At 44.2% G+C, this 24,440-nt stretch overlaps 1 protein-coding gene across 1 annotated transcript in view; it reads left to right on the top strand.

Annotated features, from left to right (window-relative positions):
• LOC8033565 (intraflagellar transport protein 122 homolog) overlaps positions 1-24,440 on the top strand; it is an 82,766-nt gene that overhangs the window by 22,517 nt on the left and 35,809 nt on the right. Inside the window, exons 12-21 of the mRNA XM_042286874.1 lie at positions 195-314; positions 2,450-2,568; positions 3,529-3,682; positions 10,760-10,918; positions 15,716-15,882; positions 16,772-16,943; positions 18,074-18,176; positions 20,059-20,205; positions 21,099-21,196; positions 21,855-21,955. Of these exons, the coding sequence (XP_042142808.1) occupies positions 195-314; positions 2,450-2,568; positions 3,529-3,682; positions 10,760-10,918; positions 15,716-15,882; positions 16,772-16,943; positions 18,074-18,176; positions 20,059-20,205; positions 21,099-21,196; positions 21,855-21,955 (1,340 nt within the window). The remainder of the gene's footprint in view (positions 1-194; positions 315-2,449; positions 2,569-3,528; positions 3,683-10,759; positions 10,919-15,715; positions 15,883-16,771; positions 16,944-18,073; positions 18,177-20,058; positions 20,206-21,098; positions 21,197-21,854; positions 21,956-24,440) is intronic.

Here is a 24,440-nt window from a genome sequence, read left to right on the forward strand (position 1 = left end):
GTCCTCGCAAAAATTAAGTCGTTTACGGTATGTCAATCGTTGCGATTTTGAATTACTTAAAAATTTAGAGATCAACAAGCATTATATTTTGACACCCCTTTGTATCTTTTTCAATGCACCAAAAAAAACTTTTTTTTTTTTTTGTTAGGTGGTTTGATTAAAGTCTAGGAATGTTTGCTGTTTTGCCACTTCAGGAGCCCAATGCCAACAGCGTGGCCTGGAACACGGAAAACGCCAACATTCTCTGCTTCACCGGCAATGGCACGCTGTCGGTCAAGGCTGCCGACTTCCCTGTTCTGAGGCAGAGGTTGGAGGTACGGTGAATTTTCTCATCTTTCTTCTGGCCTAGGGGCTTATTTCTCGACTCGTGTCGTGCCTTATTTTGTGTCACCTTATCACAACGCACCTTCTGTTGCGCGATGCTTCCTTCTGTTCTGTCTTACACCATTTTTGCCTTGCGTGAAGCATTCTATTGACTCGTTTGTCTCATGCCTTGTCTTGCCTAGCAAAATGTCCTCTGTCTTTGTGTGTCCCCCTCGTTGTCTTGTCTCTGTGTTACTAATTTTATATCTCGCCTCATCGCATAATGTTTATCGCGTCACGTAATGTGGCACGTCTCTTCAGTTGTCTCGTAACGCCTTTTCTCGTGTCGCATGGTGTCTCGTTTTTTCTCACTTGTTGTCCTATTTCATGTTCCATGATGTCTTGTCTAGCTTGGTAATGTCTTCCCTTGTGTCACGCAATGTCGCATATCGTGTTTTCTTTATATGACATACCATATTTTCTGACGTATAAGTCGCTTTTTTTTTAAGGCGAAAGCTCTATATGTTTTATTACGGGAAAAGTTGGAATGGGCGTTTTGCCCGAAAGATGGCCATAAAAATATGTCGTCAAGCACGCGCCGCTCAAAGTCAAAGCAGATGCACCTCAGAGATAAAACTTAAAGAAAAGCACAGCAACGCATATTCTTCATCAAGGAAGCCGTGGAGCCGGCGGGGGTGCCGCGCCTGCATAGTGGGGGAGCATGATGTCACTGCCGGAGCGCCGTCTGCAAAAAGAAGAGATGGCGCGCTGCCTCCTGCGCATCAGTTACGCTTAGGACTTCATTTGTGCTCGTTGTGTGCTTCATGCGATGATCTGTGAGGTGACCGCGTCTACATCTATGGCCTCGACATCAGCAGCAGCATCTACATCTACGGCGGCTACCGAATACAATACCGGAAGAAACAACTTTAATATGTGTAGAAACATTACTCGAAAACATTTCACCAGCGGGACTATAATGCTTTCGCATACCTACACGTAAGCAGTCTTGTATTTACTCGCATAATGAACGTACTCGCAGAATGAACGGACCCCCCACAACAAGTACCATTATTTGGACTTTTTTGTTTTTCGCTCTCGTAATGTACACACCTCCAATTTTTTGGCTCCGCGAGTCTTGAACTGTGTCCAACTCACTAAGCCAATTTTCTTTTGCTGCCAAGCAGTCAAGCCAAGCCAAGCCGCTTGTAATGGTTGCAAATGTGTAGTTGCGGAAGTGATCAACCAAGAAACCGAGCAGCGCGCACACTTGACGAAGCTTGGGTCGAGGAATTGCCCAGCCCCGGACCTTCTTCGCCTATCGGATGCACTGATGTCAGCTAACACGGCGTTGTCTGTGGTCCGCTTTCGGAGAGTGAAATTGTGAAAGTGATTAGGCCTAAGAATGGTCATGTCGCTCTCCATGCTAAGTGAGCTTTATAGGACGCTTTTCCTTCGTTAAAAGGCACGCCGAAAGTACCCTAAAAAGGTTTACAATTTATAAAGCACGGTTACTGTACCGTGTCCCTGACAAGCCGTGGGTGCGCCTCTATCAGTGGAGACGTGGCACAGTACCTTGCCGTGTCATATTGGCACCTAATATGAGATTTGCACGAATTGTGTAAATGCAAAAATGTTACCCTGCGTAATGAATGCCCCCCCCCCAGATATGTGTCAATTTTTCAGGAGAAAAAGTGTGTGCATTATGCGAGTAAAAACAGTAATTAAGTGTCTTCGGCATGTTTTTTTTAAATTTCCATTGGTTTCTGTTATGCAATGGCGCAACTTATTTGCATTTTTTTTTCTATATTTTTTTATACCGCAAGGGCTACGTTTCTCGTTCAGTTCATCATAAGAATAATGGAACTGGCTTCCGTTTGTGCATATGTCACAGTCACATTACACATATGCTGTCTATACTAACACGTTTTCGCCGTGCTTACAAATATATAAGTGCAACTTATACAAAGTTGTGACCTATCTACTGACTTTTTTGTAAAAGCCAGTGTTCAGGGGGGTGGGACTTATAGGTTGGAAAGTATGCTAATTTTTTGTTTAACGCTGCAAATCATCATGTCTCATCACATGCTCTGTTCTTCGCATATTGTCGGTGTTTGTAGATACGGTGTGTTTCACCATATTGCAGGGATTTGTGGTTGGATTCAGCGGCTCCAAGGTGTTCTGCCTGCAGCACAACACGGTGGCTACCGTCGAGGTGCCGCTGTCTCCTTGCCTGTACCAGTACCTGGAGAAGAACATGTTCAAGTAAGCCCGTTAGCATGCACAAAACAGAAACACCTCAAAAACTTTGGCCAGCTGCTTAGACCTGCATGGTAGTGCAATGGACATATTGGTGCCTAGCAGCCACGAAGACCGACTGTTTCTATAGGGCACTTTCACGTCACACTTACTTCTGGTCCTAACTCTTGCCAGGTCGACGAACTTTCACCCTACGTCTTAATACGCATGAAGGCAGTGTTTTCCGGATTGCTCGAGTTCTCTCACGTCGCGATCAGTGGTGCTGGCCAGGGTAGCTGGGAACGTAAAGGAGTGTTGACTGGAATTAAGTTTCGTGCGTGCCAGTTCTCGTACGAACTTGACGTGAGTCTACGATCAAGAGGTCAACCCTTCGGTGGTCAAAATGGCCCCAGTAGGTGCCGCCGTGGTGACAGCGAAAGGGAGAGAAGTGGAGTCAGCGTGGTTCTGCGCCGCTCAAGTATGTCTTCAGCCGTAACGACCGAGCTCCGTCGTCGACAGAGCCACTCGCCTTGCTTCTACATTTCACCATCACCTAGAGCCACGCCAACAACTCATTGTCGACTCGCAAACAAATGGGAAAAGTGGGGGACGCCGTTCGGGACACAGCTTACCGAAAGCAAAAAGGCATTTCATGCAACCGCTCTATGAGCATCGTGTGCCGCCCCCATTCTTTCAGCCGAAACAATCGTAATTTATTTTCAGTTTCTAAGAGGGGGCACTTTTAGACCACCTGCACCGCCGCGTCGTGAACGAGCGGAGGAGTATGGAGCCTGCGTCACTCACGGAACTCGTAAAGATCATACCTTTTGTTTTAGATTGTACTTCGACCACAGCTTTACATCTTCACGCAACTTGTTGCAAATTGTAAGCTCTCACCTCCGTCTCGAAAGGACATGGTATCCTGCAAATGTTTGTCGTGGGTCAAAATGCTTCCGAACGTATGCGAATGGTCGCCCATTTTCCCAGGGAGGCTCTAGAGGTGGCCTGCCTCGGCGTACCTGAAGAGGACTGGCGTTCGCTGGCTCGTGCCGCCTTGGAGGCTCTTGACTTGCCCATTGCCAAGCGAGCCGCGGTCCGGCTGGGGGACCCGGCACTTCTGCGTCTCCTTCGCTCCCTCCAGGTGAGTGAGTCCAGACGCTTAGCCGAATCGTTGCCGCGAGACCGAACGCTATGCGCGTTGCTCTTTTTGAGACAAAGGGACCTTTATTTATTTATTTATTTACAATACCCTCAGGGCCATAAGGCGTTAGAGAGGGGAGTGGGTGTTTAGTACAATGGTTGACAGTGCTTCTCGAAATCTGATGGGATACTGAATGGTGACGATGTCTTTGGGAAGGCCATTCCAGTCCACAATTGCATCAGGAAGAGGGGCGTGCTGATGTGCTGCGGAAAAACACTTTGGCCGGGCTATTTTATTGCAATGATCGAGTCTGGAGGAAAGATAAGCCGATGGGGAAAGAAGAGACTGATTTAAAAGTGGTGAATAAAAAACTTTATGCAGAAGGCAGAGACGGGATATTTTTCGACGGGTGAAAAGCAATGGGAGAGAGAGATTGGATTTAATGAGGGAAACACTAGAAAAACTGGAGTAATCAGACTGAATAAAACGCGCAGCACGGCTTTGAACAGATTCAATGTAGTCTGTTAATGTAGCATAATGAGGGTGCCAGATTGAACATGCATATTCTAATTTAGACCGGACTGGGACAAAATAGAGGAGCTGTTTTTGTTGAGAAGGGGCGGATCTGAAATTGCGACGAAGGAAACCCAAACTTTTGTTAGCGGAACTCACTACTGAATTAATATGGTTTTCCCAGCAGAGGTTTGCAGTTAGAAGAACGCCGAGGTATTTATACATATCCGTGGGTTGAAGAGGGATGCCTTTGGGAAAATGAACAGGAGAGGTTTGAGAAAAGGAACGAGAGAAGCGCATGCATTTACATTTGCTGATGTTAAGCGTCATCTGCCAGTTAGTACACCAGCTCTGAACTAGGTCGAGGTCATTTTATAGGGTTAAAAAGTCATGAGGGGATGTTATTTTTCGGTAAAGGACGCAGTCGTCGGCAAATAGGCACATGGGTGAAGATACCTGAAGAGGAAGATCGTTGATGTAGATGAGGAAAAGTAACGGACCAAGCACCATTCCCTGAGGCACGCCAGATGTTACGGGGGCTAAAGCAGAAGAACAGTTATTAACATGAACAAACTGATGACGCTGAGAGAGAAAAGATTCAATCCAGGAGAGAGCATTATTATCAAGGTTTAACGACGATAGTTTTAGCAGCAGTCTGTTATGCGGAACTTTGTCAAAAGCTTTAGCGAAGTTGAGAAATACAGCGTCAGTGGGGTAGCGAGAATCAAGGTTTGCGAACAGGTCGTTTGTTTAAGCAGAGAAGTTGGGTTTCGCAGGAGTAGTTTCGACGGAAGCCGTGCTGCGCTTTGTTAAAGAAGGAGATAGAATAATAGATAGTTGCTTGTGGATTACGTGCTCCAGTATTTTAGAAGGTACAGAAGTTAAAGATATTGGCCTATAATTTAAAGGAGAAGATTTATCACCGCTTTTGTGGACTGGGATGACCTTGCCAATTCTCCAATCCTCAGGAACCGCCGCCGTATCTAATGATTGTTGAAAAATTTTTGTTAGAAATAGGCTTGAGGAATATTTAGTGCTTTGTAAAACCTTAGAATTTATGCCGTCGACACCACAGGAAGAGGACATTTTCAGTGACTTAATAATACTAACAATACCTTTGTAATCAATACAAATTGGATCCATAGGTAAAACATTGCTAGTAATTGGTAAGGATAGTGTTAAGGGACAGTGGGCAGTGAAATGGGAAGAAAATATATGATTAAGAACTGTGGCACACTGATTAATCTCGATAATGTTCTCAGAATCATCAATAAGCGCAAGTGGGGAGTATGGTACATGATTTACAACATTCCAAAATCGGCGCGGGTTGTTTAGTAGCATAGATGGAAGGGGTCTCCTGGTAGAATATGCGCTTCTGCTGCTCTAACATAATTTTATATTTAGTGGCGCCTTCATGATATTTAGACCAGGATAAATCAGTGTCTTGTTTTTTGGCCACTCGAAAACGTCGTTTTATCTTATTGTTAGGGGTTTTCAGCGAGCGCGAATACCAAGGATTAGAAGACCGGGAACTGATGTTAATAGTTGGAACATGAGCTTCAATGAGTTGCAGTAATTTGTTTTAAAAAAGGCACCCATTTTTATTTATATTTCTATCGTCAAAACCCTCCAGGAAGACTGAGAAATAGCTTGAGAGGTCCTGGTTAAGCTGCTCGTAGTTCCCCTTATTATATAGCCTTATTTGCTTGGTCAACCTGACTGGTTCTGGTGCTTGAAATCCTAGGTTAAAGAACACTGCTTTGTGGTCACTGATGCCTTCAAAACCGGTGAGAGAGGTAATAGATTTCGGATGGTTAGTCAAAAGCAAGTCTAACATATTTGAACATGTGGTGGTTACACGGGTAGGGAAAGAAATCGCCTGGGAAAGGTTAAAATCCAGGCAGAGACTAATAAAATCGCGACACTCACCAGAACTTCCACTACCAACAAGATCTGATAAATTCCAATTTATCTCACGGAAGTTAAAATCGCCTACTAAGAAAACAGAATGATCAGTATATTGTGTGAACAAAATTGACAACTCATCACGCAAAGAAGTTACAAAACTAGTTGACGCATCTGGTGGTTGATAACACATGCCAACCAGGATTGACTTAAAACCACATTTCACTGAGACCCAGATGGCCTCAATGGACATAGGAACAAAAAGAAGTGTGCTTATGATACTCTTATCCATGCATATTAAAACGCCACCACCACCACAATCCTTCCGATCGCGTCGATAAAATGTAAAGTTTGAATGATTCGGCAGTATTTCATTGTCGTCTATATCAGGATGAAGCCAGGTCTCAGTGATCAGTACTATCTTAGCATCACATGTTGAAATATGAGAACACAATTCGTCACGCTTTGGTATTAAACTGCGCGCATTTAAGTATAAAACACCGATAAATGAGTTAGAGTTGGAGCAAGCAACGCGTTTGTTCCCACTCCACTTAGGTGTGTAGTAAGTACCCTACATTCATAACTGTGGTTACGTGTTTTCTGAATATGCGAACGAATCCCGTGAAGTAACCCCTGAGCTGTAATTATCACATTTGGGGAAAGCCGAAAATCCCCAAGTCGGAGCTGTCTTTTGAATGAGAAGAACCCAAGCTCTGTGGGAAGAAATCTTCATCTACGTCTTTATTTTTGTGTTCACCCAAGACGCTGTACCCACCGAGGTGTCTGCAAGGTCGCTGCTTTCTTTGGTAACTGCACCCGTTGTCCCGTCTGCTTCTCTTATCGGTACCGAGGCATTTTCCATGTAATTTAGGGTTATGCGCATGCTCCCCGGAGGTTGGGAAGTCCTGTACCCATGTCCTGTTCTCTTACACATTAGCCACTATAAACGATAATTCTTTGTCTGACACTGAAAATTTACACTGACAAAACACCAAATTTGTAGTAAAAAATCAGCCCTGAAAAAAAAATAAAAAAATATAAAACACCCGAATTAGAAAAAAAAAAAAAAAAAAACCCGAAAACACAGAACTTTATTTGTAGAGGTGCGCAAATATCAAAACCTTTCAAAGCGAACAGAATGGAATAGAATTGAATAGTAAAGGTTATGAATCGAATAAAATAAAATATTTTTGAATACAAGCATAATTATTATACAAGCATAATTATGAAAAGGTTAACTTTATAGCAATAAGAAAAATGTTGCACGTGTGGCTGATAAAAGCAAAAGATAAAATAAAAAAATGACTGCATCTCCACGTGGTGAATGATGTTGATTAGGGCGAAGCTGTGGTGGTGCTGATGATACTGATTTTATTATTCATAGGCAGTGCTGATAGTGCTGATTTTTTTTTATTGCTCATAGGTAGTGCTGAGTTCCGGGTTACGTTTCGACGTCATTATTACTGCTTTATGGTGGTGAAATGCAGAGCCAGTGGTTCTTCTAGCGGATCAGCATGGATCTCCACCGCTTAAGTCAATGGTCCATGTCAGAAAGAGAATGTGTGGTATGGAACGTGGTTATATACGCATTTGAGCATTTGACCGCAGCGCCCTCTCGTCTGTAAATGTTGAGCCAATGCACGCAAAGTTTAACGCGATTATATACGCATTTGACCGCAGCCCCCTCTTCTGTATAGAGTTTGAGCGGCTACATGCAACGTTTCATCCATGACAGAAACCCCAGCTCTTGAGTTACTGCCACATCTCAGAGCCGCCTACTCGTCCCGCAGTCGTGGCCAAGTGGTTAAGGCGATGGACTAGAAATCCATTGGGGTCTCCCCGCACAAGTTCAAATCCTGTCGACTACACAAACATTTTTCATTTTATGTGAGCACGGACGGACAGACGGACAAGGCTAGACCCTAAGGAGCTTCACCCCTAATAAGTTAGTAAAACACCATTCAAGGGGTGAAGTTACAGAACGTAAATGAAAGTACACAAGCGGAGTGGGGCCGGCAGACCAAAGTTTGAGATCGGGCAATTGTGCCGCGCAATCACACCAATCGCACTAACCTTGTGCTATCTCTTTCCGCACGCAATAGCTCTGCCGAGAGTGGGCACCTCAAAGAAAGTATAAATTAAGACTGCGGCTTTTTTTTTTGGCTATGAGGGCAAGTCGGTCATTTTTACCAGTGCAAACAGGTAGAAATAAATGACTAAAGGAATACTGGAAAACTGATGAACCAAAAATTTAATCGGAAAATAACACAAGCAGCTAGATCCATCACGGCAACGATGGTAACCGAATCCATATCCAAATCTATAGCACCTCGGCTACTGTAGTGACTGTAGTCCGTGGCGTTTGCAGTCACGACAATGCATGTGTTGTTGCAAATCATAGTCCTTCATCAAATCTATTGCGGCGATGACTCCGGTCATGTTTGCGCCACGACCACTTTGCCATCTTCCAATCCAGACATCGCAGCAAGCGAAGGGCAGATTGCACTACCGTGTGCAAATAACTTTCCAGCGCTTCATAAAAAAGAAAAAGGCGCTTAGGTTGGCTTTTTGGGTTTGCCAAGCTCAATACCTTACTGCACAGTCCAAAAACAAACATGGAATGCGACTGCGAGTTGAAACTACCGTAATATTTCGCGAGATGCCCCACCCCCAAGAGATACCCTAGCAGCACAGATGTCCCATACACATCCACAGGACATCCCTGGAACGTCAGGACATCCTAAGGATATCCGGGGGTCCATGTGCGCTGCTTGGGTAACCCACCCCTATCTTTAACTTGATTTGCTATTTTCCTTTAAACACCGGAAGATAGCCCACTCCTATAAATCTTAGTGTTCGGATTAATGATGACCTCGGTGTAAATGTGGCCTGTTAGCTATGGTGGGATATAAGCGCACATTGCTGACTCGGACATACAGTCATCTTAGCTTCATTGTCCCTCACTGCAATAACAAGTTTGGCAGGAAAACATGATCTAAAAATAGTGCTTTTTCAACTTTTCTTACATGTACCTTGAAAGTTAGTCCACTCCTTATTTTTGCCCAATTCGGTCTCAGTTTTAGGTGGCCTATCTCGGAATATTAGGGTAATCAGTGAGTTCCACGGTATTCATAGTTTTTGAATATTCAAAGAATGCGAATACTTCACATAGTAAAAGTGTGAATCGACTCGAATAGCAAGCACTATTTGCAAAGTATTTGAGATTCGAATATTCGCACACCCCTACTTATTTGTAACCTCTACTATAGCCACTTACAGTATTTTGATGGAGCATACTGTTAAATGTAGTTAATAATCCTGGAACCAATTTGTTTAAAAGAGAAAAAAGATTGTCCATGTATTGAAATTTTATTCTCCAGTTAAGCCTATATAACATCACTATAGAAAGGTGCTCCCTCTAAAATGAAGCAGTTTTTTATTGCACTCAATCTGGTAAAATTTATTCTAAAGACACATCTTTTTTGGGGCCATCATTATGTTTAGCTTTTACTCCCTAGAAATGAACCACAGGCAGGAATACTGCAACATAGCTTCTCTTGAGAAGTAGTTGCTCTCCCTAGCTACATGCCTGACCACAGGGAGAGGTACTATCGTGAACACCACTCTCTGTAACATTGGCAAGTGCTGTGGCATCGTCTGCTTCACGCATAGTAGGCGACCAAGGGGGGGTATGAACGCAAACTGGAAGAGCAATCAATTTTTGAGAGGAATCATGAAGTGTGATTCCTCTCGTAGAGCATGTGGTGCAGGGTGCATGGAGAAGCCACCGTTGGAGCGTCACAACCAGCTGTGTCGAGAATACTGCAAAGTAAGCTATGTTTAGTGTTAGAAAAGGCACAGGGTTCAAGAGTAAGACTTGTATTCGATAAGCTGCGTGTCAGTGATGACACACAACAAATGGAAACATGAAACAAAAAGCACATTTTTAAAGATACACAGTTGTCTGGATTCTGAAAGAACATTTTCAAGACTGCGAAAATTTCCCGTCTCAATCTTTTTTGAGATGTTTAACTGGTAACCAATGTTGAAACATGACATCCGTGCAGCAAAACAAAAATGTAACGTGCATCAACAAGGAGGTTTTATTTTTAAACAGCTATAGATAGATTGATATACTAATAGGAATCTAAGCACATGCCAACAGCCGAGTAATCCGGGAAGCAGTGCGCTATTCTGTAACATCACAAATAAAAGCAGGGGACATACGGAACAATAAAATTGAGGGAAAATATCTATGTCAATAAATGTGGCATTTTGGGTCTTTTTTGGGCATGTTATTGAGTTTATCCTGGGTTCAATCCCCACCTCTGCCTGTTTCGATCTGGACGAGCATCATACTGGCATGCGGTCGTGCGTCGCTACAGCGTGATGCACGTTAAATACCCCTGGGTGGCAGTGGTACTGCACTGGCTAAATTTCTCGCCTACAGCAAGAGAACAAGACGCCCGTCGGGCCTCACCAACTTTCTGCCGTCCAAACGTGCATGGAACACGATTACAGGTGTCTCGCACATCAGGATACCACAAAGGGGAAAGATTACCTTACTCTGTTGGCAAATGTTTACAGCACAAATACACTTTGGCACCGTGCACCTTGCGTGCCAGCGTTCCGACGTTGCGCGGCACCCTTTCTCCCCAGGAACAAGAGGCAAGGGGAGAGAAGAAAGAGGCCCTGCGGGCAGACATCCTGGCTTTTCAGGGACGCTTTACCGAGGCGGCCAAGCTCTACTGCAAGGCCGGGCGCAACTCAAAGGCCGTCGGCATGTACACGGATCTTCGCATGTTTGACCTGGCCCAGGTGAGCCAGTTGGAAGCCTTCGAGTCGATATTATTTACGTTTTTGCACGCTAGCACATAGTATCGATACGTCCACAGGTTGACATTCGTTGGTACATATACCCTCGTGGCAAAACACTGCCAGTCGTTCATTCTCTTCTGTTCTCGTGTCATTGACATTCTTCCGTAGTTATTCACGGAATGAACGTCGCAAAGTGATTGTTTTTGTTTAATACAAGGCGGTTCACACATTTGCGTTCGAGCATGGTCGAATCCGTCGTGACCGCTTACGACAAGAGAACATACTTTCGGGCAGCTAAGAAACTGCGCGTAACTAGACTCAAGGTTTTGCAGTATTTGCGAGATTGAATCTTCTATGGGAAATGGTTGCTTACAACATTGTCAAATTTATTTCGAGCCTCTAGGAAAGAATGATGTGTAAGCAATCAGGAAATATGTGCATGGATGTTAATGGCTGTACCTTTTGTAACAAGCAATATCTTGCACCACCTAGCATAAATGTAAAAAGACAAACATATGATTCTCCTCCCACCCATCTATGCCAATTTTCTCGCCCTAACTATCACCAGGTGGTGTGGTATAGGCCCGTAGCTCTCAAGTTTTGAGCAGCACTCCAAGCGAGCAACATTAAATATTTGGCTTGCGTTTCGAACATGCATCAATTCACTTCCCCATTACAGTCTTTTATACTCCGTTCCATTCTAAGTGCCAGCGTAGCAGAGGCTACAAGAGCGAGCTGCGAGCTTTCAGCGTCCCTGCCAAGCACGCATGCTCGTACAGTGCGAGTATTGTTCAGGAGGACGTGCTTTTGCGAGTAGCTTCGGCTTCGCTATCACGTAAAGTGAAATATATACATGCTCGCAGAAGCTATGAAAGAAAGCAAAGATGAAAGGAATGTTTAATGGGAGGCTGCGGCCACGAGCTGCATAATTCTATTCTTTTTTTCCTTTTTTCAACTTTTTTTAGACGTTTTGTTACCGCGCATTTACAGATGCTGACAGATGCTTGTACAGTAAAACCTCGTTATAACAAAATGGAATATAACAAACTAATGGATATAACAAAGCAATCATAATTCCCCTTGCTTGCTAATAGGGAAGAAATGGACATTGGCTATAACAAACTAATGGTTATAACGAAATAATTACGATCGCTCCTTCAACTTTGTTATAACGAGGTTTTACTGTATTCAAATGTGGCACGTGCAAAATCGAACGTTAAAGCACCACACGAATGGTGCATCCAGCATAACATGATCGCGTCTTGTGTAAGTCTTCCGGATGCGCTCGCACCCTCTGCCCCAGAGCAACGGGTCTATACTATCACCAAAATGACCTTTGAGGGATTGGACGAAAAAAAACTAAAAACATCACCCCTTGCCTCTTCCCCCCTTGAGGAAATCGCCAATAGAACGATCTCACTAGCCAGTTTGACTACGTTGCCGCAATGCATCGAGGGAACTTTAGTCTTTCTGCACGTGCGACAACCACACTGGACCTTTGCGCGTGTAGAGCACGAGACGACACGAGCCGTTTTGTGCACTGCAGCCTGCCTCCTGTGAACTAAAGTTATGGCGGCGTCACGCATGCACTGAACGCTTGGTGAGATCGGTCTATTTTCCTCTGGTTAAACCTTATCGGCGTTATCCTATCACCAGTCCCACTGAGAGACCTTGTTGAGTCCTCGGTTAGGTCCCTACACACATCACAAAAGAAAGGGCTGCGAGAAGGTGACTCATCAGATAAAAGACCAGACATGGACAAAGACAAACATCCTCTGACATTTGTCACACCCGAAGCAAAAGGGGCAGGGGTGAAACTTAAACCCAAACAAACAACATCCTACACAGATATAAAAGTGAAATCCAAACAATCAAATTTGTAGAAATCTTTTCAACTCCGTACCGAGGTGGGATAAGAGATCTTCCCCCTCCCCACTTCTGTTTGAGTGAAAACAGTGCCGGTGTGCTATAGATCAATGTCCTCCCTCTCTTGTGCGTTCGGGAAGGAGAAGTTCAACCCCCTCCCCCTTTTTTTCTTCTTTTTGGTTTTCGGGGCACTTGTACCCTATAAAACCACGATATTCTGTCCAATAAATATCAGCTGCATTTGAGACTTTGTATTGTGTTGTCCTTCTTTTCCCGCCAGTCGCAGGGTTTTGTCTAAAATGCTAAACCATCACCAGCTTGTTTGTGCCCTAACTTTTTGTTCACAAAAACCTGATTTCCCCTTTCAAGCCAATGCGTTCCTCTAACTACAGTCGAACCCGGATATATTGAATTGATTGTAAAATAGTTTGATATATCAATAATTTGATATACAAAAATATGTTAAATTCAGCTCGAGTTGAAAGCTTCTGGCGTCTCTGCTAATATTGAAGGTCGGAACAAATGGGAGCTTACCAAATAGAGCATCCAAGAGCTGCTAAAGACAGTAGAGCGTAGTTAACAGAGACCGCAAACACCGCCGTGTTTACAGGTGTGCCTGGCCGGGACCTCTTCACAGCATAAGCGACAAAACATGAAAATAATAAAAAAAAAAAAAAAGAAAGAAAGAAAAGCAGAAATGCGAGACACATAAAAGAAATCATAAAAAGAAGTTAAGTAGACAACAAAAAAGAATGCTCACTAAATTCAAACAAACAAAAAAAAAGCAAAAAAAACGGTCAAAGCATTAATGGCAAAAAGAAGGTAGACAAAGATAAGGCGTTCAAAGTGTGATTGCACAGCCGTTGTTGTCGACACACTTGACTTGCCGAAGACTGTTGTTTTTTTTTTTTTTGCTATTTTTATTATGGGGCTAGGGAGTTGCGCAGCATCAGCAGTGTTCGGGGAAAGGGCACAGGCTACCGTTTCGACAGCAAGCACTCCCTGCTCTTCCTATGCGCGTGCCCTTCCCCTTGCTTTTGCCATCCTCCACTTTTCTTTTTTTACGGTTTATTGTTTTTTTTTATAACTGCTCTTTTGCTGCATATCTTACCGCGTGTATGCTGGCCTGGTCGTCTGCCAACCACGCAATGCGGGTGATGTGCTCGCCACCGCGCAGTCGGATCGCGGGAATAGCAAGGGGCAGCCGAGCTTTGTTTGCTATATCGAGTGTCCCCGCCATGGGAGTTTGACATAAAAAGACAGCGCTGCTATAGTATTCCATGTGATTTTCAAGGGGATGTTTGGTCTATTTGATATAAACAATAATTTGAAATACTCGAGTTTGATATAACCGGGCTCGACTGTATCAGTAGGTCATGAAGATGTTCGCCAGGCAGACCTTTGGGGGATCGGGAAAAAAACCTAAAAAACATCACCCCTGCCTCCTGCCCCCGGCAAGGGAGCCGCCAATTTTTCTCTGGTCAAACGTTGTCAGCGTCATTTAGCACCGGACCCACTGGGAGACAGGGTTGAGACTTTGGGCCGGAGCCATGTGGGAGGGAGTCCCAATCTTCCTCTGTCCCGCCTGCCCCCCAGCCGTGTTAGTTGTACTCAGTTCTATCTTCCCTAGACAATTTCCACCAGCACTCCAATCTCCTCTTCACTGCCCCTACTCTTTTATATAATCCACCCTTCCAACTTTTCCAGCGAAACTGAGGGCCACCGGTATGTCTGTCACCCCCTTGGGAAGGGCCAAACTAAGCTCCTTACATTTTAGAATGACATGCTTAATTGTTTCTGTCTCCTCCTTACGCACTGCACACGTTGTACTATCGGTGTCTTCGAATTCGACCCTGTATGCAGGTCAGAAGTGTTCCAGGGTTGCCCGACAGATGGCGCCAGTGTGATCTCTCGTGCTAAGCTGTCGTAAGCGGTTGCAACGCAGTTGCTCACTCATACAGAAGTCTGTGAACCGGTTTTAAAGGGCAACTGCAAAGAAAAAAATGTTTTTTTCAACAGCCTAATTGGGACAAGCATGTCACAAAACAAATCTTCCACGAAAAAACAAATTTTTTCTAGCGATATTTACGCCACAGGACGTAATTTAGTTGATGTCACAACTTCTTCACATTTGAAACTCCCGCTCTTTCGACTCGCGCAAAGTGGCTGTTATACGTCACTCCGTGACGTATAGCAGTCACTACGTGACGTATAATACCAACTTTGTGGCGCGCGATTTAAAACGGACGAAATAGCCGCAAGCTGAAATCGGTCTAGCGCAATAAATATTGCTGTAAAAAATTTTGTTTTTGGCGGAAAAATTGTTTTGTGACATGCTTGTTCCAATTAGGTTGTTTAAAAATACACTTTTTTTCTTTTCAGTTATTTTTTAAGGTACAGGCTCTTACAGCTCTTCGTATCATTGCTACTCCGCTAACTAGGTGGCCTTTTGTAAAAAACGTTCACACTTAAATTGTAGTTATCTCGAACACAACATCTGGGCAAAGTTTTCTCCCATCGTCTTTGCTTCGCTTTGTTGCCCTCATTAGGGGAACGTAATTGGAATCGCTATTGTGACTGGCGGCTTAAGAAATGTGTGGCATGGCCCATGCATAATCATGCTTTTGAATTTGGGATTACGGTGCAATCCACTAAAAACGATAATAAGAAAACCTGCAAATTCAATCATTCTAACCAATTGTCACTGTATCTGGATTAGAAACTGAGCATTTCTAATCTAGAAACTGAAACTGATCATTATAAGCACTACATCATCACATCCGGTATCTTTATAAGTGGATTGCACTGTGATTCTTCGGCGTCCTTATCAGACGATGCCCGGAACTCGTCGCTCCCTGCGTTTCTGAAGCCGTCGGTGACCGCTGCTCTGCACTCCAATTGACGTCGCACGGAAACGGCATTTCTCGGCAGGAATACCTTGGCTCAGACGACACCCTAGACACGCGGCAGCTGATGCTGAAGAAGGCCGAGTGGGCGCGCAGCGTCAATGACCCCCGGGCAGCTGCCGAGTTCTACCTGCTGGCCGGAGAGTCTCTCAAGGCGGTGGACATCGCCGGGCGCCTGGGATGGGTCGACGTGTGAGTTTATATTCTGACGTGCATTTCTGCCGAGTTCGGACGAGTTTAGATTCTAAGGCTTGACTTGGTTGGGTTTAAGTGAGTTTACATTTTGTTGCTTGACTGCAGAGTTCAGATGAGTTTATATCCCGATGTATGACGGTCGAGTTCAGATGAGTTTATATTCTGATGTGTGACTGTGCTGAATTTGGGTGAGTTTAGATTCTATACATGAGTTTGCTTTGTTTGCGTGAGTTTATGTTGTGATGCTTGACTTCGTCGAGTTCAGATGAGTTTTGATTCTGATGCGTGACTCTGCTGAGTTCAGGTGAGTCTAGACTCTGGTGTGTGACTTGGCTGAGTTCAGATTTTGTGAGCAAGAGGATGCCGCTTAGAGCAGGACCCTTGGCTGGAACGTTTGGCATCCTACGCTGCCTATGCATTGCAGGCAGCGCTGTCGTCGAGGCACTCAAACCTTTTGCTGTTGGTGTTTCTATCGACTGGCCTGCCCTGCTGAAGCGAGTTACAGCACAACAGGCATCTTCTGAATCTCAACGTATCACTGCGACCGTGTTGCTGCATCACAGCCAAGGTCATAGCAATCCTCAGCATCACGGAGTTGTTATGTCACTAGTTGCAAATCCAAAGTATAAAATAAAGGCACGCAGTAAGCACACCAGTCGAAGATGCCTTCCCGACACCACAAGAACGGTTTCTTGCATAGAAAGTTTGGGATGAGATTGATCGAGACGTCAGGTGGTTGCCTGCAAGTTCAGGCTTTCACATTGTGCAACCAGCTGTTTCACTCATGTGCAGATGCCTTCGTCTACCCCATAAAAATTTACTGTAGTTCTTTCTATTTTTCGGTATTTCGTTACTTAGGTACTTCATGTTTCTTGGGAATATGCAGGCTGGTGGACTTGTCCCAGAAACTGGACAAGCGCGAAAAGGCGGCCCTCTCGCTGTGCGCCCAGCTACTCATCGAAAAGGGAGAACTCTCGGCGGCGGCCGACGTCTTTCGCCGGTCTGGAGACAGCGAGGGATTGGTCAACCTGTACGTCGAGGCCGGTCAATGGGACGAGGTGCGTCCTGTCTTCCTTTATGTCAAGAGAAAAAAAAACAAAATTGAAGGAGTCACGTTTGTTCGTTTTAACTGATCTCGTCGTCTGCAAGCTCGGAAGACATTCTTGCATTGCAAGGGATTGGAGGAACTACAGGTTTTCTTGCTCGTAGTCCTCCAAGTGTTGGCTTTTGTCGATTATTCCTGAACGTAACCTAGCTGCACACCAATTTCATCTGGAATGCCAGTAATTTAATCCAAGTTCCAACAAATTTGCTCCAAATAGTCATCTATTTAATCCCAATGCTGTTCATCAAGGATCACTCAATAGAATCTGTCCATGTGCTCTAATAAACAATGACTCTGACTCATATGTTATAACTGTTTTAGAGGTCATTAATGACCTTTTTCTGTGTGTGTGCATTTTGGGACAGCTTTTTCCACGAATTTTGACGGCATTTTTAGACAACACTAAAGTTTATGGCATATTGGGAGGGAGGTCGTTCTATACGGCTCACATGGGCAACAAGTGCCAGTCTAACCTAATAAACAGTTTCTGTGAAAATATTTTTTTAAAGACCTTGCGAGTGGAGAATTGTGCAACCGATGATATAAAGAAGGTGCTCATTGGACACCATACTTAACTGCTTTGTTCGTACTTGCCTAGAATAAGTTATCACATATCGTTTGTTAAAAATGGCACTTTTCACAATGCTGAATGCACGTCACAGAAGCACCATGGAAACTTGCCATCAGCATGCACTTGCCAGCCACAGACTCAATTATGGCTGCCAGTAAATACCCACATCTTCACGCTCGTATCTTTTCTTCTTCAAGACTCCGTTTTCTCTAGAATTTTTGGGGAACAAACCATATAAACATAGTGTGGACTACAACCTGGTGAAATATGGTACTTTTGGCACGTAAGATTGTGCATCTTTTTAAAGTAGGGCCCCTTTTTTAGTCACAAATGAAACCATTCCCTGCAGCATGACTTCCAACTATGTTTCGGGTAAGCTGCATCGGCAATGCTCACCAAAGTTCAGGCATGTTTCCAGCCAGTGTTATCTTCTCTAGCTCTCTTGTGCTTCATCCCATATGATAACGGTGTTTGAGGAGCAGGGACATCAATGTAGCCTCGTCTCGTTGCAGGCATTTGCAGCAGTCGGGCAACAACCCGAGCTAAAGGCCAAGATTTGCGCCAACTACGCCAACTGGCTTGCAGAAAACGACCGCTTCGTGGATGCCCAGAAAGGTGAAAATGCGCAATCGTTGAGACTTGGCTGCCTCGTGTTCATGCACCACAGCCCGGAGAGGTCAAGCGAAAGCTCGCACTCCGGAACCTAGGGATGCAGGCTTTGATTCCCATCCCTGCCTGTTTCAATCTGGATGGCCGTCTTACTGGCGTGTTCTCGTCTAATCACTATCTGCACGATGGATGCTAATGAACCCAGGCTAGCAGTCTGGGTTCTTAGCCAGTTCTGCACTGGCTAAACTTCTCATTTACAACACGAACCATTGTTGCTGTACTATGGCAGACCTACCTCACGCTGTCTAAACGTCTAACTCCTAATTTGTTTCAGCCACTGTCACCCAAGTTACAGCAGGTACCGATATATATAACAAATACATTTTTTTCGACTGAGCAATTTTTTTCAAGCTTCTTTTCAATGGTATGTTGAAGACATGAGCCTAGAGGTTGCATATCAAGATGCTAGGGTTATGCAGATATTTGAAGTGTCGAATGTATAGTAGATTAGAATAATATGCTATTCAATATTTGCTTTGAGATTAACTGCAATATTCATAATTTTCTAGGTGTTGATCGTGGCGTGTTAGCCCTGATGAATGTTCTTCTCCTCGCGCACCGGTGCACTGCAAAGTGAGACGCGCAATACCCTCGGAGCTGACACCGCAATCCCGCCAACTTCGCTTCGCCACTGCGCATCGGCATGCTTAGGAGAAAATCACACCTTCAAAGCGGTAAACATGCTCGCCTGGGGTATTTAAAAAAAAAAGGAAACTTTCTGAATGTTGATTTCAACATTTTTTAATGTGGCTGTTACACAAGAGTATGTTACGTAGCATGTCCTAACAATCTGAGGTCATCATTCGTACTAGTTTGTTTTTTTCCTTCCAAATTGAGAGTAAAGAAAGGATAGTTGCATATACCAAGAAGATATATGTATAAATCCTGCCAATGAGGTATAGCTCGGAATATTTATAGGTTTAATTTTATTTCGAATCCGTCATTTACTTGCCACCCGAACGTAAGCATTGGGTTTTCTGAGGCTGCAGTTCATAAATGTTGTGGGATTAAAATTAACTGAGCTTAGAAGGGGTCAAGTGGAAACTTTGGAACAACCTTCGTGCGCTCGCTGAGTGATGTGATGGGGGGTGCATTTAAGAGGGGAGGGGTCGACGCCTCGTCAGGCATTCGTGTTTCCTTTTGCGACGGCTTCCTAGACAACTGTTTAATGTATATGTTGTCTGAATAAAACATTGAATTGAATGGAACCTTCCCGAGTTCAGCGGGATTTTCGTTTAAGTATGGATCAACAGCATCGAAAGGCTTTAGAAAAGCTATTCAATATTGGATTCTGAAATACTCGGTCAAAAGCACTATTTGCTTCATATTGCCTTCAAACTTTAAATCCACTCTTTGAAAATGCCTACAAAATACATTACGCAGTCGATTGATTAGGTCAGCTAATTCCCGGAATGTCGTCCTACAAGTTTGTCATCCTAACATTGTGTTAAATTTTCAAAAGCTGTGAAACTCACTACAATGGAAAAGCCTTGTCATTTTACTGCGATTTTGTGGATGTTTACATGTTTGCATCTATTTCCATCATAAAACATGGGATTAAATTTGAAAATTTATATGTCTGTCACTTTAATGTTTCTCTTTATGACCGCTTAATGTCACCATGTTTTAGCACGGAATGTGCTTTAGGACTAAGTTTTATGAGAAAAGTGCCATGTTACACTTGGCTGACACAGAGGACATTGTAACGTCATGTGACTTTACATTCATCATCGCAACACACACTGCACATCTTCGAGTTATCGGGTGTGATCGAGACATGCTTAAATATTTTTGTGTGTCTTTTATTTTTCGTCTTTCCTGGTATCAGCGTTCTACGACGCCGGGCTGCAAGACGAGGCATTGCGCGTCTTGGAGCGCCTGACGCAGTATGCGGTGGACGAGTGCCGCTTCCGAGACGCGAGTTATTACTATTGGCTCCTCGCCAAGCAGATTGTCGAATCCTCAGGTGCAGTCGGTGAGTGCTCAGGAAATTTCTCTAATTTATTGATGCATAATGCATTCTAATGCAAGTGAAGTTGAATTCGCGAAGCCTCAGCCGTGGCTCTCACTGTATCGTGTCAATAGAAGCAAGATGGAAGTGGCGCCATTAGCTAAATTTAGCGGGACCACGTTGAACTTTGATGAAAGCGGTAATTCGGATAAAGCAATTTCATTATAACCAGGGATTACTGTAAAAGAACATGTTGAAACAAAGTGCCCATGTCGCTAACAATGTGGGCATAGCTGTCATCAAGCGTGTTTGATATACCGTGAAATACCGTATGAACGGCCACCCATTTTGAAGAGATAAACGGTGAAAAATATCGGGTGGGCAATCTTTGGGAATGAGACAGCAAAAGTTTATTATAATCACCAGGTAGCCACTATGAACCCCATAACACGAGAACTGATACCACCGATTACAGACACCGCAGATTCACATTCCACAGTCTGAAAATCAAGCGGGAACTTGCTACGAACTCCTGTGTAATGGAAACTTATACTCTAGATGGCAGATGCAGCAGGATTGCATTTTACGATGCGACGAGAGCGTGGGAACCCCCTTCGAAGTTCATTTGTCATAATACCAACATCGCAGATTGCACAGTTTATGTGATCTCTGTCGGACATTCTGTGATGCCGTTGAGCGATGTTTTGGAATTTTTAGCCTATGGGTATTTAGCCGGAAAAACGGGATGTTCCGATTCGAGCTTGCTAACGTGTTTTTTGCCAAGGCACATCTGTGGCAATACATGACCCTCGGTCTTGCAAAACCAGCATCCTATACATGTAACTTACATGTTGCCTTGACTGCAACCGGTATCAACACGTCTTGACATCATCCTCGCAATTGCTCTCTAACGACAGATGACGCTGTCACCCGGGAACCGCTTCTGAGGCGCTACAGTGAGCTGTTGAACCTCGCCGACATCTACTACGTCTATCACAACGTTCACCGCTACATTGTGAGTCTGCCAACGAGTTGTTACCCGCTAGGGCCGCCAAAAAAGCTACCGAGTCCGTGAGAGAAAAAAAAACTTGGTTTTTCGGCCGGAATAAATCAACTACGCATAGCAGAAAGTTTGAACTCCATGGAAATGTGTCGTTAGCTATCGGCGCGGTTAGGATGCAAAAGTTTGAGAGCATGTCTAAATCCAGAAATGAGATGGAAAAATAGATTTCATTGGAGCTGACGTTCACATAAGCCTTATTTTTCAAACCAAGAAAAGGCATTCCAGGCGCCTGCAGCTTTTATTTCAGTAAAAAGAAGAAACTTGTCTGCGACGAAGTAAACAATAGTCTTTTTTGCTGACGTGTTTTTCACTTTGATGAATGCTTCAGGTTCCCAGAATGTCATTTCTTGGTTTGACGAGTATTATGCTAGGGCGGACATCAGCTTGAAGAAATTTTGTTTCTCCGTTTAATTTTTTGATCCAAGTAATGTCATAATCTAAAATTATTGCCTTCTATTGCCTTCGTTAGCATCATATTTTCACACAGTTTCAGCTTCCTGTGATGCATAGTTTTTTATTCGGGCCAAACGGCCAGGTTTCTTTTTCGCTGACAAACCTGGTAGTTCTCTCACCCATGTAACATCATTGCATTTGTCCCTTTCCCTCGTAGGAGGAGCCCTTCACCGCGTTCCTGCCCGAAGCGCTCTTCAACATGTCGCGCTACCTCCTCCACGAGCTGACGGGACGTTCCGTACGGGGCGTCTCTCTTGTGTATCCTTTTGCAACAATCTCATCTGGCTCGAAGTATCTTTACGCTGCTGCTACTGCATGTTTTTACCACTGAATGTAAGAATACCGATAAAGGATGAAAGCTAAATGTTTTAGCCCCCCCCCCCACACACACACGCACGCACGCACACACACGCGCGCGCACACACACACACACACACACACACACACACACACACACACACACACACACAGGGGTGGAACGGCTGCGCCATTTGCGCCATTTTGCGCCAGACGCATTTGTCTGCGCCATCCTGCGCCATTTCACGGAAACTGCGCCACAGCCAATACCTTGCGCCATTATGCACCAAATCGCACAACGTGCGCCAAAAACAAAAAAGTATTTTGTCCTGGTTTCGGTTCCTATCGACTCGATTGGCAACAATTAGCCCGTTTAGCTTGGTCGGCCTTGCAATCCTTTGTTCTGTTTATTCTCCCTGTGTATCCCGAGTCGGAAGCGCGCGAAAAAACTCGGGGATCGGATTCGAATCGCTACACCTGCGACTGGACTGTTATTTTTCAACCATAAGCTGTTAAGCAAGTCGACCGAGGTGAGGTCGAGTCGTTAAGCGTCAGATTGCCTGAGGCTCTGCAGCCCGGGATCCGGACGTCAGCCAATTGAAAACAAATGAGCAAAATACTCCTTTTAGTACTTCATCGTTAGAAGTTGAAACAGCATTCCCGCAAGATAATTGCGATTTGATAGAACTGAAACGCGGTCCGATCCGGAACCTTGCCTGCCAGCTGCTGTCACGCGTGCGGTAGATCTGCTCGGCGTACTTTAACCTTGCTCCCGCTAATCGCTTTGAATATGATAACTCCGTTAATTGTAGTCTGCTGCTTCGATATTGAGTTGCACAATAGGATAAACTCGAAATGTGTTGCCCTGTTCCCCCACGCAACTGCACGTCCGTTGCTTACGCACGTCACGTGGTTCGCACATATGATTACTCTGTTGAACACGTAGGGGTTGTGCGATAAGCAGTGCTGATTTGCATTTTGAGCAGCTGAAAGCCACTCAGAAAATATCAAGGACACCATCTTCAGAAACATATGGTACTTGCTTTTTGATTCTCATTAAGGCTCACAAAGTTTCAAGTTTTGGCATCTGTTACACTGTTATCCCATTACCTAGGTCCCTAACCACTCATGTTCATCTGTGCTGCTAAGCACAATTGAAATTGCTCCCGTGCTCGTCTAAGACACAAGCTGAAGTGCAATGAAAGCTGATCTGAGCTGCTCCTAGCCTGCTCCACAATGTAGTTTTAGCTGCTCCCAACCTGCTCCAAAACAGCGGTTTCAGCTGCTCCCGTGGCTGCTCCCAAATACATTTCATGAGTTCCACCCCTGCGCACACGCACGCACGCACGCACGCACGCACGCACGCACGCACGCACGCACGCACGCACGCACGCACGCACGCACGCACGCACGCACGCACGCACACACACACACACACACACACACACACACACACGGAGACTAACTCACCGTCGTCCCCTCGCCCCACACTAGTGCTCTTTTCAGTATGATTTAATTGATGGTATCACCATTACCTTGCAGCAACTTCTGTCGCAGAAACTTTGCATTGATTATGCTTGCAACACAAATGCTTGCAATACAAATACAAAATACTTCGTGAAAAATGTATTTAATTACAAATCTAATTACATTTCCAAAAAAGTATTTAAGTACAAGATACAAATACAACCAAATGTATTTGGTCTCCTCCAAATACTTTTCCAAATACATTCCTCAAAATTTGCGTCAGCGACTTCAGGGCACCTGCAACGGGTTTCTGGGTATTTCATATTAATTTTGCATCGCACACTCTGGAGTTAGTGTGCGAGGCTCTAGTAACGTAATAGAAATATAATCGCAAAAAAATGTAATCAGCTTGGACGTAATAGGTGAAAAACGTACAGAGCTTCAAGCAGCTTTTTTTGTCGTTTACATTTTGGTATAGACCAGGGATATGCCAAATACATGCAAATATGTATCGAAATAAAAATACAAAATACTTCGTCAAAAATGTATTTCAATACAAATTTAATTACATTTCCAAAAAAGCATTTAAGTACAAGATACAAATACAACCAAATGTATTTGGTCTCCTCCAAATACTTTTCCAAATACATTCCGCAAAATTTGCGTCAGCGACTTCAAGGCACCTGCAACGGGTTTCTGGGTATCCCATTTTAATTATGCACCGCACACTCGTGAGCTAGTGTGCGAGGCTCTAGTAACGTAATAGAAATATAATCACAAAAAAATGTAATCAGCTTGGACGTAATAGGTGAAAAAAGAAGAGCTCCAAGCAGCTTTTTTTGTCGATTACATTTTGGTATAGACCAACAAAGAACCGAGACGACCAAGACGCGCAGCACTAGCTAGAGAATGTTTTATTGTTGCAACTCGCACCAGTTACGAAAATCTGGACGACCACGCATTTAGAATGTTCCAGGCA

Source organism: Ixodes scapularis, unplaced genomic scaffold, assembly GCF_016920785.2.
Source record: "Ixodes scapularis isolate PalLabHiFi unplaced genomic scaffold, ASM1692078v2 PGA_scaffold8__174_contigs__length_109621045, whole genome shotgun sequence".
Taxonomy (NCBI): domain Eukaryota; kingdom Metazoa; phylum Arthropoda; class Arachnida; order Ixodida; family Ixodidae; genus Ixodes; species Ixodes scapularis.